The sequence below is a fragment of the Medicago sativa genome, chromosome 6, assembly GCF_051527215.1.
Source record: "Medicago sativa cultivar Bolivia chromosome 6, Bolivia_mono, whole genome shotgun sequence".
In the NCBI taxonomy this organism is placed as follows: domain Eukaryota; kingdom Viridiplantae; phylum Streptophyta; class Magnoliopsida; order Fabales; family Fabaceae; genus Medicago; species Medicago sativa.
In genome coordinates, this window is record NC_140754.1 from 75,133,654 (window position 1) to 75,151,271 (window position 17,618).

Consider the following 17,618-nt stretch of genomic DNA (forward strand, 5'->3'; position numbering starts at 1 on the left):
GGGTGAGAATATCAAAAGTCCTGCACCCGGGCTGAGTGAACTTAGGATTTAGGAGGGATATAATCGACAATTCATTCCGGGGGTTGCCTCGTGTTTTGGATTATGCGATCAATCCCACATAGCTGAGGCATTTTGGGGGTGATGTTGTCGGCGCTAGTTGTCGCGTTTAGGCACTTTGCTTCTAATTGTTCTATGACGCTATGAACCGTAGATAACCAAACCCATCCATGGCCATTTTCTAGGATGTAGTGCAGAGGCTAAACCGGGTGTTGTCTCGAGTTTTAGTCGTCACGCGATACTACACTCAAGTTAGACCTTCCACGTATAATCATGGAGCGAGGGTTGTCTCGTGACACCATGAGATACGTCGGAGAGGTTGCAACTTGGGAACCTTTTTAGAACCCGGTTACTATTATCCTAAAACCCTAGTTTCACCGGACACCGTGTCCACCCATGACTCCTCGACTTTGAACTTCAAACCCACCATGTTTTCTCCGAACTTGAACATAATCATGCATTCATGCATACATGCATACATGCATAAACTTTTTGTCATGCATCGTTATCGGAGGGCTTAGACAAGTTGAAATTGTAAACATTGTAGGGATGACGATGACTAAATCCTACAAGTTCAAGGAAGTGGATTTGGCTAGTTTGAGGGATTTGGCACTCAAGATTGAGGATCCGACTGGTTTCCGACGCCGTTACGGGGCTTTACTCCCTATTCTCCATACTAATGTGGATGAGAAGCTTGTGCACACTCTAGTGCAATTCTATGATCCGGGGTATCGGTGCTTTACTTTCCCAGACTTTCAGTTGGTGCCTACTCTAGAGGCTTATTCTTCCTTGATGGGTTTATCTATTGCTAAGGGGGTACCTTTCTCAGGACCTGAAAACCCTCCTCCTCCATTGGTTATTGCTAAAGATCTCTATCTCAAGACCACCGATGTTTCCAAGAATCTTGTTACTAAGGCACATATCCGAGGGTTCACTTCAGAGTATCTTCTTGGGAAAGCCAACCTCAATACCACTTGTCAGGACACTCTCGAGGCTATTCTTGCACTTCTCATCTATGGGCTTATTCTCTTTCCGAATCTTGATGGCTTCGTGGACATGAATGCTATTATGATCTTCCACTCCAAGAATCCGGTTCCTACTTTGTTAGCTGACACATACCATGCTATTCACGATCGTTCCAGCAAAGGTCGTGGATACATTCTTTGTTGTGTGCCTCTCCTCTATAAGTGGTTTATTTCGCACCTTCCGCAGTCTTTCCACGACAATCCGAGGAATTGGTCTATTTCACAGAGAATTATGGCTCTCACTCCTAATGAAGTGGTTTGGCTCACTCCCGCTTCTAGGGTCAAGGAAATCATCTTTGGTGGTGGAAAGTTTCTTAATGTACCTCTTCTTGGTACCCGGGGTGGAATCAACTACAACCCGGAGCTTGCTTTGCGATAATTTGGTTTTCCGATGAAAGATAAGCCCATCAACCTTGCTACAGCTCCTTACTTCTTTCACTACTCCAGTGCTCCCACAGGCATTAGAGAAGATTTCATGCAAGCTTGGACCAAGCTTCGGAAGAAAGAGGTAAAGCATATGGGTGTAAGGTCTGGTATTGCTCATGAGGCCTATACACAGTGGGTGATAAACCGAGCTGAGGAGGCTGGTACGCCTTACCCCTCTATGAGATACGTGTCTGCATCTATTCCTACCATGCCTTTGCCTCTACTCCCACCTACCCAGGAGATGTATCAGGAGCACCTAGCTATGGAGAGTCGGGAGAAGCATCAGTGGAGAGCTAGATACTATGAGGCTGAGAACTTGATCATGACTTTGGATGGAAAGGGTGAGCAGCAGACTCATGAGGTCTTGACACTGAAGAAAGAGTTAGCTAAGGCTAGGAGAGAGATCGAGGAGAAAGATAGGCTGCTTATGAGGGACTCCAAGAGAGCTAGGGGTGCCCGTGACTTCTACACACGATACTGCGACTATGAGTCCGACTCTGAGGACGACGCTTCCACTTCCTATGCTTGAGGATTTCCATTTCCTGTTGTTATTTCCATTTGTTCATGTTGGATTTGTCTTGTAAAACTATATGTTAGTTGTTTGATTCCCGTTTATGTTAATTGTTGTTTAGTAATGTTTACGAGTTCATAATTTGTCTAAAACCCTTCGATAACCTAAAAAGAGTCTTTTTTGCATATACATCAACACATTTCATGCATCATATGCATTCATTGGCCACAAAAAAACTTCTCTCGTGCTCATTGCCTCCTGGTTTTGTCCGCCGCAGTCTGAAAGGTGGCTCGTGTTCGCAAAGTCTACCAACCAGATAAAATTCATCAGACAAGATTTCACAAGAGAAGGATAATGGCTAACTTTGAAGAAGAGAATGCTCAGCTCCGTGCCGAACTGGCAGCTATGAAAGAAGACTTGGCTAAGGCTCATGACGCTATGTCCGCTATGATGGCTTCACAAGAACAACCAGCCACTTCTATTCCAGTTACTGCTGAGGTGATTCCCTCTATCCCACTGTCTACTGTGGCTACTGATGCTCGGTTTGTTATGCCCAACGGCCGTCCTTATGGACTCCCACCTTTTTATTCTCCTAATACTGCTGCTGGTGTCTCTGGTTTTGCTGGACAAGGACAGATTCCTGTATCCACTGCTATGCCTCAGGTAACCACTGTTGTTACCGACCCTATTGTACACACTGTGCAACAGGTGATTGATGTTGACACTCCTCGTGGACAAGATCCCGCAATAGAAGCTATGAAGAGACAGTTAAGGGAGTTGGCTGGAGAACTCCGTGAGGTCAAGGCTAGCCGGGGAAACAATGGTGCTCCTGCTAAAGCTCGTGATCTATGCTTGGTATCCCGATTTGAGGTTCCTAAGAAATTCAAAGAGCCAGAATTTGACAAGTACAATGGGACTTCTTGCCCACATAACCATGTTATCCGGTATGTCCGAAAGATGGCTAACTACGCCGACAATGATGCACTGATGATCCATTGCTTCCAGAGTAGCTTGACAGATGATGCAGCAGATTGGTACACTAGTCTGAGCAAAGACAACATTCGTACTTTTGAGGAACTCGCTGCTGCTTTCGAAGGTCAATATGAATTCAATACCCGTCTAAGGCCAAACAGGGACTCTCTTAAAGCCCTATCTCAGAAATCAGATGAAACCTTCCGAGAATATGCTCAGAGGTGGAGAGGGGCAGCTGCTCGTGTTTCTCCTCGACTTGATGAGGAAGAATTAACGCAGACATTCCTGAAGACTCTGAAGAAGGAATATAAGGAGAGAATGATAGTCTCTGCCCTAAACAACTTCTCTGATATGGTTACAATGGGAACTCGCCTAGAGGAGGCCGTCCGAGATGGTATTATTGTCCTTGAGAAGGGTGAATCTTCAAACAGTGCATCAAAGAAGTATGGTAATGGTCATCATAAGAAGAAAGAATCTGATGTAGGGATGGTGTCTGGTAACCCATCTGCAGCGGCTACACAATTACCTCTGCCCTACCACTACATGCAGTACTCTCAGCATCCTTTCTTCCCACCATTCTACCAGCAATACCCTCTGCCACCGGGCCAACCACCAATGCCCGTCAATGCCATCGCTCAGCAAGTGCAACAACAGCCTCCTGCTCAACAGCAACAGCAGCAACAACAGGGTCCCCGACCCAAACCTTCTTTTCCACCAATACCAATGCGGTATGGTGAGCTGGTCCCAACTCTACTGGCCAAGGGACACTGTGTCACTAGACCAGGCAAGCCTCCGCCTAATCCATTGCCTCCCAGGTTCCGACAGGATCTAACATGTGCATTCCATCAGGGTGCTCAGGGCCATGATGTTGAAGGTTGCCTTGCTCTGAAGTATATTGTGAAAGACCTAATAGAAAAGGGACGGTTGACTTTTGAGAATAGTGCTCCTCATGTTCTTGACAACCCGCTTCCAAACCATGCTGTTGTTAATATGATTGAGGCTTTTGAAAGGGTCCCTGTTCCTCGAGAGGATCCCGTGTTGGATGTCCGCAATGTTGTTACTCCCTTGGTACCGCTACATGTCAAGCTCTGCCAGGCTTCTTTGTTCAAGCATGATCATGATTCTTGTTCAGAATGTCTGCAAAATCCCATGGACTGTTGTGTGGTGCATGATGATATCCAGAGTCTGATGGATGACAAGCACTTGATTGCTAGTGATGTATGTGTGATTGGCTTGACTGCTGAGGGTGCAGAACCCCGGAGGGCTGGTACCAGCATGGCTTCACTGAAGGATGCCCAGAAGGCTGTTCGGGAAGGACAAGCTACTGGCTGGGGCAAAGTGATTCAGATCCTGGAAAACAAGCGTAAAGAGGGCCTTGGATTCTCCCCGACATCTGCTGTCTCAAAGGGAACTTTCTACAGTGCTGGGTTCATCAATGCTATTACTGAAGATGCTGCTGAAAGGAGTCACGTGCCTACATTTGTTATACCAGGAGGCACTGTGAGAAATTGGGAAGCCATTGATGTTCCTTTAGTCATGCATGCTTCCATGTAATGTGTTTTGTTGCTCATGTTTTTTGTTTTCAAAATAACAATCCTTTCGCTCTGCCCAAGGCGAAAGTGATATCATTGTAAAGGCGTGTTTGTTTCGGCATTGCCGTTATCAATAAAAGTTGTCGTTTTTCTCACGACTCTTTGTTTTTTACTTTTTAGTGCCTTTTTCTTGGAAATAATGGTAATGCCAGAAAAAACCAAAACATTTGTATTTTCCTATTAATTTCAAAAATCTGCATGAAAAACCTATTCTAAAATCATCCCAATCATATTATGCAGATTGAACCATAATAAACCCGTTGAACACAGTGACCCTATGGTTCCTCCAAATTTTGAATTCCCTGTATATGAAGCTGAAGATGAGGAAGATGATGAAGAGATACCGTATGAGATCACTCGACTACTTGAGCAAGAAAGAAGAGCCATTCAGCCTCACCAGGAAGAGATTGAGCTCATCAACCTGGGTACTGAAGAGAACAAGCGAGAGATCAAGATCGGTGCTGCACTTGAGCCAGAAGTGAAAAAGAAGATTATTCAGCTTCTCCATGATTATCCAGATGTCTTTGCATGGTCCTATGAAGATATGCCGGGTCTAGATCCCAAGATTGTGGAGCACCGGATACCGACAAGACCTGAATGTCCTCCTGTCAAACAGAAACTGAGAAGGTCTCGTCCAGACATGACTCTTAAGATCAAGGCAGAGGTGCAGAAGCAAATTGATGCGGGTTTCCTCATGACAGCTGAATATCCTGAGTGGATTGCCAACATCGTACCAGTACCAAAGAAAGATGGGAAAGTTCGAATGTGCGTGGATTACAGAGATTTGAATAAAGCTAGTCCAAAAGATAACTTCCCATTGCCTCATATTGACGTGCTTGTTGACAGTACTGCTCAATCCAAAGTGTTCTCCTTTATGGATGGTTTCTCTGGTTATAATCAAATACGAATGTCTCCTGAAGACAGAGAAAAGACGTCCTTCATCACTCCATGGGGAACATTCTGCTATAAAGTGATGCCATTCGGCTTGATAAACGCTGGTGCTACCTATCAAAGGGGTATGACCACTCTGTTTCATGATATGATTCACAAAGAGATTGAAGTATATGTTGATGATATGATTGTGAAATCAAGTGATGAAGAGCAGCATGTTGTGTATTTGAAAAAGATGTTTGAAAGATTGAGAAAGTACAAGCTGCGGTTGAATCCTAACAAATGCACATTTGGTGTAAGATCTGGAAAGTTGCTAGGCTTCATTGTCAGCCAAAGAGGCATCGAAGTTGATCCTGACAAAGTCCGAGCCATCAGAGAGATGCCGGCCCCTCAAACTGAGAAGCAAGTCAGAGGTTTCCTCGGACGTCTGAATTACATTTCAAGATTCATATCTCATATGACCACTACTTGCGGTCCCATTTTCAAATTACTCAGAAAGAATCAGCCTGTTGTATGGAATGATGAATGTCAGGAAGCTTTTGATAGCATTAAAGAATACTTGTTGGAGCCACCTATCCTTGTCCCGCCAGTGGAAGGAAGGCCTTTGATTATGTATCTGTCAGTGTTAGACGATTCAGTGGGCTGTGTTCTCGGTCAACAAGATGAGACTGGTAAGAAAGAGCATGCTATCTACTATCTGAGCAAGAAGTTCACCGACTGTGAGACTCGGTATACAATGCTTGAAAAGACTTGTTGTGCTTTAGCTTGGGCTGCCAAACGCCTGCGTCATTATATGGTGAATCATACAACTTGGTTGATATCCCGAATGGATCCAATCAAGTACATCTTTGAAAAACCTGCTGTTACTGGAAAGATCGCACGTTGGCAGATGTTGTTGTCTGAATATGACATCGTATACAAAGCTCAGAAAGCAATCAAAGGAAGTGTCCTTGCTGAGCATCTTGCTTGCCAACCTCTTGATGATTACCAGCCAATTAAGTTTGACTTCCCTGATGAAGAGATTATGTATCTGAAAGCAAAAGACTGTGAAGAGCCACTGATCAATGAAGGGCCAGATCCCAATAGCAAGTGGGGATTGGTGTTTGATGGTGCTGTTAATGCTTACGGTAAAGGAATTGGAGCCATCATTGTAACTCCGCAGGGGCACCACATTCCTTTCACCGCTCGAATAACTTTTGAATGCACGAATAACATAGCTGAGTATGAAGCATGCATTTTGGGCATTGAAGAAGCCCTTAACCTGAGAATCAAAAACCTTGACATCTATGGAGATTCTGCACTTGTTATTAATCAGATAAAGGGTGAATGGGAGACTCATCATGAGAAGCTGATCCCTTACCGTGACTATGCAAGATGTCTGTTGACATACTTTACCAAGGTTGAGCTGCACCACATCCCTCGGGATGAAAACCAGATGGCTGACGCTCTTGCTACTCTGTCTTCCATGTTTCGTGTCAATCACTGGAATGATGTGCCCGTAATCAAAGTGCAGCGTCTTGATAGGCCCGCTCATGTGTTTACTATTGAAAATATGCCAGATCAAGCCGATAGAGATGTGAATAATAAAAAGCCTTGGTATTACAACATCAAACAATTCTTGCAGAATCGTGAATATCCACCTGGTGCTTCCAACAGGGATAAAAAGACTTTGAGACGATGGGCTAGCAGATTCCTTCTGGACGGAGAAGTCCTATACAAGAGGAACTATGACATGGTCTTGTTGAGATGTGTTGATAAGCAAGAAGCTGAGAAGTTGATGCATGATGTACATGACGGTACTTTTGGGACCCATGCTTCGGGTCACACCATGTCAAGAAAACTGTTAAGAGCCGGCTATTACTGGATAACCATGGAACGTGACTGCAACAGATATGCCAAGAGATGCCACAAATGTCAAATTTATGCTGACAAGATTCATGTGCCTCCACATGCTCTCAATATTATCTCTTCCCCGTGGCCTTTCTCTATGTGGGGCATTGACATGATCGGAAGAATTGAACCAAAAGCGTCCAATGGGCATCGTTTCATTCTAGTGGCAATTGACTACTTCACCAAGTGGGTTGAAGCTGCTTCCTATGCAAATGTGACCAAGCAAGTGGTTGTGAAGTTTATCAAGAATAACATCATTTGTCGATATGGTGTTCCCAACAAAATTATCACTGACAATGGTTCTAATCTGAACAATAGCATGATGCAAGATTTATGTGAAGAATTCAAGATTGAACATCACAACTCTTCTCCTTATAGACCTCAGATGAATGGTGCAGTTGAGGCCGCTAACAAGAATATCAAGAAGATTGTTCAGAAGATGGTCACTACTTACAAAGACTGGCATGAAATGCTACCTTTTGCCTTGCATGGTTACCGTACTACGGTGCGCAGTTCAACCGGGGCAACTCCTTTCTCTTTGGTGTATGGTATGGAAGCAGTTCTCCCTCTGGAAGTGGAGATTCCATCTCTTCGAGTGATCATGGAAGCAAAGTTAACTGAGGCTGAATGGTGTCAAAGTCGGTACGACCAGTTGAATCTGATTGAAGAGAAACGTATGGATGCTATGACTCATGGACAGTTGTATCAAGTGCGAATGAAGAATGCTTTTGACAAGAAAGTCCGACCTCGAGAATTCAAGGAAGGCGAACTTGTATTGAAAAGAAGGATAAGTCAGCAACCCGACCCAAGGGGCAAGTGGACACCTAACTATGAAGGTCCATATGTTGTCAAGAAGGCTTTCTCTGGTGGTGCTTTGATTCTTATACACATGGATGGTGTTGAGCTTCCAAATCCTGTTAATGCCGATATAGTCAAGAAATACTTTGTCTAGAAAGAAAAGAACAGCGTGGTAGGTCGAAAACCCGAAAGGGCGGCCTAGGCAAAAATGCGCTTCCCGGTGGATCGAAAACCCGAAAGGGCGATCCAGGCAAAAGTTAGGGACAAAAAAAAATGAATATGAAAGAGCTCGCTGAGATTGTACGCAACTCAGGCAGGAATGAGCGCCTCGATGAGCCGAAAACCCGAAAGGGCGGTTCATGCAAAAATGAGGTTGATAAAAGACAAGTAACTATATCTGGCAAATCACCATCACCCCTTGGGGCATCTGCAACTGTCAATGATCTTCTTCATCAGAGGCTTCTGTACTTGTGAATTCAAAATTTCTATGAAATGTAGCGGTCATCGTGTTCAAAGTATCACCAACCAATAAAATTACCATTTTCCAAGCTTTGTAAATCCGTGAAGTCATGCCTTTGGCTGACCCTCACTTTTCTACATCAATTTGAGCCTTTCTATTGTTTGAAACTCTATTTTTCTCTCTACTTTCAATGCTTTATACAGAATATTTTCTTTCTATTTTGATAATGTTAATGTCTGAAACAAACATTTTTGAAAATTGAAAAATCTTTTCCTGTCTATTTTGAAAGCAAACCTGAGCAACAGGGTACATTTCAATGAAACATGCATGAATAAACGAGTGTCAATGTCTATTTCAATACATGTTGCAAGCAGGTTACTCCCCGGGATGATCTGTGGTCAATGGCAAGAATGAAAAAACAGAATGGAAATGAAAAATTGGAAAAAAATAAAAGTGAAGAGCTCGCTAAGTTGAAAACCCGAAAGGGCGGCTTAGGCAAAAATGAGCACCCCGCTGATTGACAACCTACGAAGGCAATTCAGGCAAAAATGGGGCAATGAAAAGAATCTTTACTCCCCGGTGAATCGAAAACCCGAAAGGGCGGTTCAGGCAAAAGTGGGATTGAAAAATGAAAAGAATGAAAAGAATATAAAAGCATTGACCACAGATGCGAACATCCAATGTTTACCCAGCACTGACACGCCTAGCCATGGCGACCTGTATCCAAGAACCTACCAAGGGTCCCTCCTTTACAAGTTTTATTGCCCTCAGCCATGGTATTGATACGTCTCCCCAAACGACGGTCTCTCCAAAGAGGTTTTTCCCCTGTGAATACGTTGCAGCACGAGCCACTACGTGCCCAATCTTCCAATATTTCGTCTGCCTTTGTGAAACTTCTCTGACTTCTCTGTCAAACTGCCAATCAATCATGCATTTCAAGCATTCATACATGCATAACTATGCATTTTATGTGCTCATACATCCAATAATCTTGCTATACCATACATACATGTTGCATATCCAACTTTCAACTGCCAAATTCAATGCAAGTTTCCACTCTCCAACTCCAATTCCAATCATGTCAACTGTCAAATTCGAAGCAATTTCCAATCTCCAATGTCAATCCTAACCTCAATTTCAATGTCAAACTGTCAAATTCAACTCAATGTCAATTGTCAAATTCGATGCAATCTCAACCTTCCAATCTCAATTTCAAAACCATGTCAAATGTCAAATTCGAAGCAATCTCAACTTCAATAACCATGTCAATGTCAACATCCAATGGCAATGTCAATGTCAACATCCAATGGCAATGTCAATGTTGACATCCAATGACAATGTCAATGTCAATCTCCAATTCCAATGTTGACATCCAATGACAATGTCAATGTCAACCTCCAATTCCAATTCCAATGCCAATCTCCAATTCCAATTCCAATGCTAATCTCTAATTCCAATTCCAATGCCAATTTCCAATTCCAATGTCAATTTCAATGTCAATTTCCAATTTCAATCCAATCCCAATGTCAAAATTCCAATTTCAATCCAATTCCAATGTCAATTTCCAATTTCAAATCCAATGTCAATGTCAACGTCAATATCCAATGTCAATGTCAATTTTCAATCCAATTTCAATCCAATTTCAATGTCAATTGCAATTCTCCAATCCAATGTCAATGTCTATGTCTCAATCCAATTCCAATTTCCAATCTCAACTTTCAATCTCAACTTTCAATGTCAATTTTCAACTCAAATCAATGTCAATTTACTCTCAATTTCCTCTTGGGCCAACAAAATTGGTCATGTCTATTTCCAAATCAAGTCAATGACAATTTACCCTCAATTGGTATCTTGTTAAACCAGACTTTCAATTTGTATCTTGTTACTGGTCAAGCGCCAGGTTCGATCCAAAAAAGAACCACTTGTACCTGCTTATATACCTATGCTTCCGGACAAACGGCAAGTTCGATAGAACAGTTTGTACCCAGCTTATGTTCTATTATCGGTCAAACGGCAAGTTCGATAGAACAGTTTGTACCCAGCTTATGCTTTGTTATCAGTCAGACGGCAAGTTCAATCTGAAGAACAGTTTGTACCCAGCTTATGCTTTGTTATCGGTCAAACGACAAGTTCGATCTAAGAGAACAGTCTGCACTCTCCCACATGATGTGGTGATAATCCAACAAGCAAGTTCGATCCAAAGAAACAGCTTGTATCAACCCTTTTGTCTATGTCTCCAGCCAAACAGCCAGTTCAATCCAAAAGAACAGTTTGTGTCTGCCTATCTGTTTGTATCTTCAACCAAGTGTCAAGTTCGATCCAAAGAACAGCTCGTATTTGCCTATATGTCTATGTTTTCCGGTCAAGTGTCAAGTTCAATTCCAAGAACAGCTTGCACCCATCCCTTGTTTTGTATTCCTTGGTCAAGTGGCCAGTTCGACCCAAAGAACAGCTTGTACCTTATTCTCTATCCCTGGTTTGTCTACCCTGCCAATGTCTATCTGAATCCCCAGTGCCATGATAGGTTCCATAGACTCCAGTTTGTTTGTCTTGCATTCATAATCAAATGTTGCATGGCATTCATATTTTTGAAAATCTGAAAGCGTATTTTTATGTCCAAAAGCAGTGCAAATGTTAATATTTAAGTATCTTCGTCCCGTCAACTCTAAGACTTCGTCTCTTGACTCTCCGGACAAAGAAACTTAAATAGGGGCAGCTGTTATACCCTAATTTTGGACCTAAAAATACTTGTCCAATTCTTCTTTCTTGCATTATAAGTCATCTGATATGTCTCTGATCAATTGCATCTTTCTCTGCATTTTATTTCAATGTTATTTGCAAAATTCATGAAAAAGGGCATTTTAGTCATTTCCTATGTCAAAAGTTCTTTCAGTCTTTTAAAATTTTGTTTGAGTCTTTTCAAGTAGTTTGAATAAGTCTTTGTTTCATTCTATGTCAAAACCCTTTCCAAAAATTGCATTTAAAGTCATTTCGAGTCAATTTTGCCCCTAGGGGGCATTTTAGTCTTTTCACGTGTTAAAACCCTGTTTAAATTTTAAAAATTGTCTCTGGATCTTTTACTTTGCTTGTATAAATTCTTGCTTTAATTCCCTGTTAAAAATCCATTTTTAAATTGCATCGGAGTCATTTTTAGTCGTTTTAGTCCCTAGGGGCGTTTTGGTCATTTCACATATTTCTGTTTCATTTTAATCCGCTTTGTTGTTTTTAATCGTCTCGCTTTACGTTAATTGTCAGTTTACTTTTTCAATTCAATTTTAGTTTTAATTTTCATTTTAGTCCGCGCACTTTTGTTATTTACGTTTTAATCCCTTTTAAGTTTGTTAGAGTCCAAGTGACACGTGTCCAAATGTTATTGGTCCTTAAAAGTTTGTTACAAGTCAAGTCCATGTGGCATTTCCTCATTGGTCCAAGCATCCCTTTCATCACCTATATAAGTCAAACTTGTGGTCAAAGTTATCAATTCAATCATTTTCACAAAAACTCCACAAAAATCACAAAATCATTTTAATTATTTCCTCTCAATTTTTTCCCTCCCATTCTTCTCACTTCTAACTAACTTTCTCATCCCTAACCACCTCCATCACCACCTCTAACAAACTTTCTCCACCACTCTAACCACCACAACCAACTATCACCACCACAATCAACCTCTAACAACCTTCAACCACCACAAATCTTCATCTATAACAACCTTCCACCATAGCCAAAAAGCTCCAAAAAATCTCCATAACCAAACCTTCGACATCCACCTTCATCTTCAACCTTCAACTTCACTATCATTGACCTCCACCAATCCTCAAATTTTCATCCAAATTCTGAAATTCATCAATATCCTAAATCGAACTAATCCAATTCCTAATCAAATCGATCCAAAAACAAACAAACAACACTCACGAACTCGAATCCGAAACGAACTCATCATCATCTTTCCAACTCGGTTGAACCGAATCCAGCAACAACAGTTCGCAATAATTCTCGCTCAAACAAGCGCCTCAATCTGTGCAAATTCGAATTCAAGCTTCGATAACGAATCGGAGGTTTCGAACCGAAGGTAAAGAAGAGGGAATAAAGCGTGAAACAACGAAAATCAAACAGAAACGGATTCAAGTGTTGAATACGAGAACTGCAACAACAACGATAAGCCGAATCCAGAATCGAAGTCGAAACGAGGAATTGAAACCATGAACGAATCCGGAGCGAAATTACAATCAGAGAATGGTGTCGTTTTCAGGAATCTAGTTTCTGCCCAAGAATCACGGTTCAAGCCCCATACTATCGAACCTTTCTTCAACTGGTAACTGTATTGCGAAATTGAGCTCTCCTTTTGCGGAATTTATTGCGATTCTTGAAGCTTGAAGGATCTTTGTCATTACAAGTTTGATTCAGTTTTGAGTAGGGTTAGTTGGCGCAAATTTGTTGATGAAATGGATGATTCAATTGCTGCAATTTCACCCATCGGCCACCGTCCTGTTTGTGGCAGAAAATCGACTGGGGATGTATCTGTGAAGGGGGAATCCGTAGGAACCAGTAGAGAGGAGAGGAGGAAGAAGATGCTGCGTGGGCCTGGGCCTGGTAATTACACATTGCTGCATTTTTTTTGCTACCTGCACTCTCCTTCTTGCCAGGTACACCCCTGTTTGCTCCAAATTAATTGGTAAAATTACTAACTTTTTTTCTAGTTGTTCTTCTTAATATTTTTGTTAATTCTTGATGTGTTTTACATGTTAAAATGGTTTAAAAAAAAATATATGCATTGTTAGTCTAGTCTAGTGTTTTAACCTTGGTAAAAGTCTTGAAAAAATTTTCAAATTGTGAGCATTTTTTGTGGTTAATATTAATACATGAGGCTTAATTCTTGTGTTCCTCTTTTCTTGCATGTGGAAAAATTTCGATAAGAATGTATGTAAAATTTCCTTGTGATCTTGTGGTACTTCTTGTCAACTTTTATGAAGTTTTTTTGTGTGTGTTTTTGATTCTAATATTTTGCCACCTTGTGTTGATACTTCATATGCAAATGTGTAATGTACTTACTTCTGAAAATTGTGTTTGTTTGGCTATTTTGAAAGTGCAAGTTGTGAATTTCTTGTTTTGTAAGTAATGTGTATTGTTACCATGAGAAATAATGTGTAAAATGGACTTGAAAGTGCACTATAAGTCTTGGCTCATACTTGTCCTTATGATTCTCATAATGTGGCTGAAATGAACCATTTGAAGATTACCATTGATATGAGAATTTTAAGCCTTAAATTTGCTTTGGTGTTAGTGCAATTTCTTCAAGTCCATTTTCCCATTTTTTTTGGCTAAAGTGTTTGTTACTTTTTGGTTAAGTCTTGTTCATTTTATTATGCAATTTCTACTTGCTTCATTTTCCATATTATATCTTGTACTACTAATCCCTTTGCTTCATGTTTCATGTATTCCATATTCTCATCCCATATTCTCCTTTATCTTCTTGCAATTTAATTTGTACCAAAAATTAGAATGTAAAGATTTAGGAATTCTTGTAATATTTTACTTTTATGCCACTTTTAATTTCTTGGCAAAGAGGCCATAGAATGTATCTAGGGTATGATGTAAAGGACAATGGACTCTAATGATGTACACCGACACAAGCACCGACACATGCACACACACCACTATAGCTAGAATATGCATGTTTAGATGTATGCTTAGGATTGTATGTTTAGATGAATGCCTAGGACTCTTACTTAGGAAAAACCAATTTTTCAAACAAATGTGAACAACTTCACTCAAAGCTTTTCCAAATAAACCTTGGGATCCAACATCCCATTGTATTTTCTTTTCCATTTTCTTAATCAAATTTCAATGAAAATAATCAAACTTTGACCTCTTTTGCAATTCACTAATCCAACATCACTATTTCCTAATCTCATGCCCTTGAGGCCTCTTTCTATTCTTCAAAACCCTTTTTTCAAACTTAAAATCAATCAACAAAAACAAAAACATTTTTTGGAAGAGAACTACGGTGGATTTGATCCCTTAATCGGGTACGTAGGCAAGGAACAAAATTCCTTCAATTCAAATAAAATAAAAATTCAAACACTTTCTTCTCCCTCCAATTCTTCACTTAGCAAATTTTAGGCGTAAATAACATTTTCAAATAGCATTTAAAAATAAAGCGCGCGCGTAGAAATTAAAGACGGTTCCTATAGGTTACTATAGTCGTTATGGGTGCCTAACACCTTCCCGTAGCGAAAACAACTCCCGGACCTCGATTCTCAAGGGTTTTGCTTACTTTTTCCCTTCCCAAGAAAAAATAAGATATCACCGGTTTAAAAGGTTCAAACGTAATCAATGTTTGACACCCGAAAACCAAGATAAAACATAGAGGTCAGTCACATGGTAGAGGCTTTAGAGGAGGCATGTCTAGAGGCATAGGGGGTAGAGGAAACAGTTTTGGGCGCTCCTATGTGCAGTGTCAGATATGCTATAAATTTGGACATGATGCCAGTTACTGTCACTACAGACTTCAACCTCAATATGATGCTTCCTTTGCCTCATATGGTCCTGGTTATGGTGCAGCTGGAGGATATGGTTATGGTGCACCTTCCAATGTTTGGATGCAGCCACGAGCACCTGGTTCTGGAGGCCCTTTTAGACCTCAGTTTCCTGCTTTTCCTCAGTCTCCTGGAGGACAAAGACCTCATGTGCCTCAAGCTCTTCTCACTGGCCATTCAGCTGAATCTGTTAACTCCAATGGCACTGGCTTTAACCCTGTTTGGTATCCTGATTCTAGAGCTACACATTATGTGACTCCTGATGCTGCTAATCTGATGGATGCTGTATCCTTATCTGGTTCTGATCAGGTTTACCTTGGTAATGGACAAGGTCTGCCTATAAATTCTGTTGGTTCAATGAGTTTTGACTCTTCTTTTCAACCTAATACCACTTTAAAACTTAACAATTTATTGCTTGTTCCCTCTATAACCAAAAATTTAGTTAGTGTCAGTCAATTTGCCAAAGATAACAATGTTTTCTTTGAGTTTCATGCTAATAAATGCTTTGTCAAATGTCAGGTTACTTCTAGAATTCTTTTGCAAGGCTCTCTTGGCAGTGATGGTCTCTATCAGTTTCATCCTTATGCTTCTTCTCAGCCACCTGTGTCAAATTCTGCTGCTACTATAGCTTATAGCACCAATAAAAATTGTAATCCCTTAGGATACAAAAATAGCTTACAGTTTGGTACTTATCAATGTAATAATGTTGCTTACTCTGCAACTGATAGGAAGAACAATTCTAATCTTTCTTTGTATAGCCTATGGCATAGTAGGTTAGGTCATCCACATTATGATGTACTCATAAGTGTTATGAACCTATGTAATGTTCCTACACCTAATAAAAGTTTACTGAATTTTGTTCTTCCTACTATCTTGGTAAAACTCATAGATTACCTTCTGTACCATCTACTGTCGTCTATACTAAACCCCTTGAATTGGTCTTTTGTGATTTATGAGGTCCTGCTCCAATTGAGTCTTCATGTGGCTATTCATATTTTTTAACTATTGTTGATGCCTATTCACGTTTTACTTGGATTTATCCTCTAAAACTGAAGTCTCATGCTCTTACTACTTTTCAAAGCTTCAAATCTATGATTGAATTGCAATTAAACCATAAAATTAAAGCTGTTCAGTCTGATGGTGGTGGTGAATTTCGACCTTTTACTAAATTTCTAAATGAACATGGTATCGTACATAGGTTAACTTGCCCTCACACACATCACCAGAATGGGTCAGTTGAAAGAAAGCATAGGCACATTGTTGAGACTGGCCTAACTCTTCTAGCTTATGCTAAGATGCCTCTATCCTTCTGGGATCATGCTTTTCTTACAGCCACTTACCTTATCAATAGAATGCCTACACCTACATTAAATCATAAAAGCCATTTCTTCATGCTTCACTTACAATTTCCAAATTACAAGTTTTTGAAATGCTTTGGATGCTCCTGCTTTCCCTTTTTGAGACCTTACAACACACAAAAATTGGATTTTCACTCAAAAGAGTGTATATTTCTAGGCTACTCTCCATCTCACAAAGGGTATAAAGGCCTTGACCTTACTGGTAAAATATTTATCTCTAAGGATGTGGTCTTCAATGAGCATCATTTTCCCTACAAAGACCTTTTTCCCACTCAGACTTGTATCTCTGACATAAACAACTCACCTGTGCTTTCTACATTTCTTCCCACACCTGAAACCACAATTAGTTCTTCGTCCTCTAGTTACTGTCCTAGTTCTCCTTCACACTCCTCCCCTACCTTTATCACTGAACCTACTACACCTATCAATTCACCATCACCTCAGCATGCTTCTCCCACCTCATCTGGTGTGTCTCATTTCTTTCCTTATTCCAAGGAAAATAATCACTTCAGGCCTGATGTTGTTTTCAATCCTATATCACTACTATTTCACCCTCTGCAACTGACACTACTCATGTCTCTGGGTCTGGTTCAATCCATTCCTCCTCCTCCTCTGAGTCCAGTCCCCCTGTTGGTCCTCCTCACCGTATACATCCTCACAATACTCACTCTATGGCAACTAGGGGCAAGAGGGGCTGTTGTTCAACCCAGATTAAACCCTACACTTTTATTAACTCAATTTGAACCAACTGGTTATAAGCAGGCTCTCAAGGACCCCCAGTGGTATCATGCTATGCAGGTTGAGTATGATGCTATCCAACATAATCAAACCTGGACCATTGTTCCATTACCTCCTAACAGAGAAGCTATAGGGTGCAAATGGGTCTTTATACTTAAAGAAAATCCTGATGGCACTATAAATAAATACAAGGCCAGATTGGTGGCCAAAAGGTTCCATCAAAAGGCAGGTTTTGACTATACAGAAACCTTTTCTCCAGTTGTGAAGCCTGTTATGGTCAGGATTATTCTCACTCTGGCTGTTACTAATCAGTGGTCTCTGCAACAGTTGAACATCAACAATGCCTTTCTTAATGGCTATC

General features: G+C 40.9%; 1 protein-coding gene across 1 annotated transcript; it reads left to right on the forward strand.

The window, feature by feature from the left end:
* The first annotated feature begins 14,995 nt into the window (after positions 1 to 14,995).
* On the forward strand, positions 14,996 to 15,823 carry LOC146916822 (uncharacterized). The gene is made up of 2 exons (XM_085718734.1): positions 14,996 to 15,492; positions 15,681 to 15,823. The coding sequence occupies exons 1-2, from the start codon at positions 15,027 to 15,029 to the stop codon at positions 15,689 to 15,691; spliced, it is 477 nt and encodes a 158-aa protein (XP_085574860.1). The 5' UTR covers positions 14,996 to 15,026; the 3' UTR covers positions 15,692 to 15,823.
* Positions 15,824 to 17,618: the final 1,795 nt, after the last annotated feature.

What these genes read in the sequence shown, in the direction of transcription:
- LOC146916822 (XM_085718734.1), top strand. Translation starts at nt 15,027, where the DNA reads ATGTCTAGAGGCATAGGGGGTAGAGGAAACAGTTTTGGGCGCTCCTAT.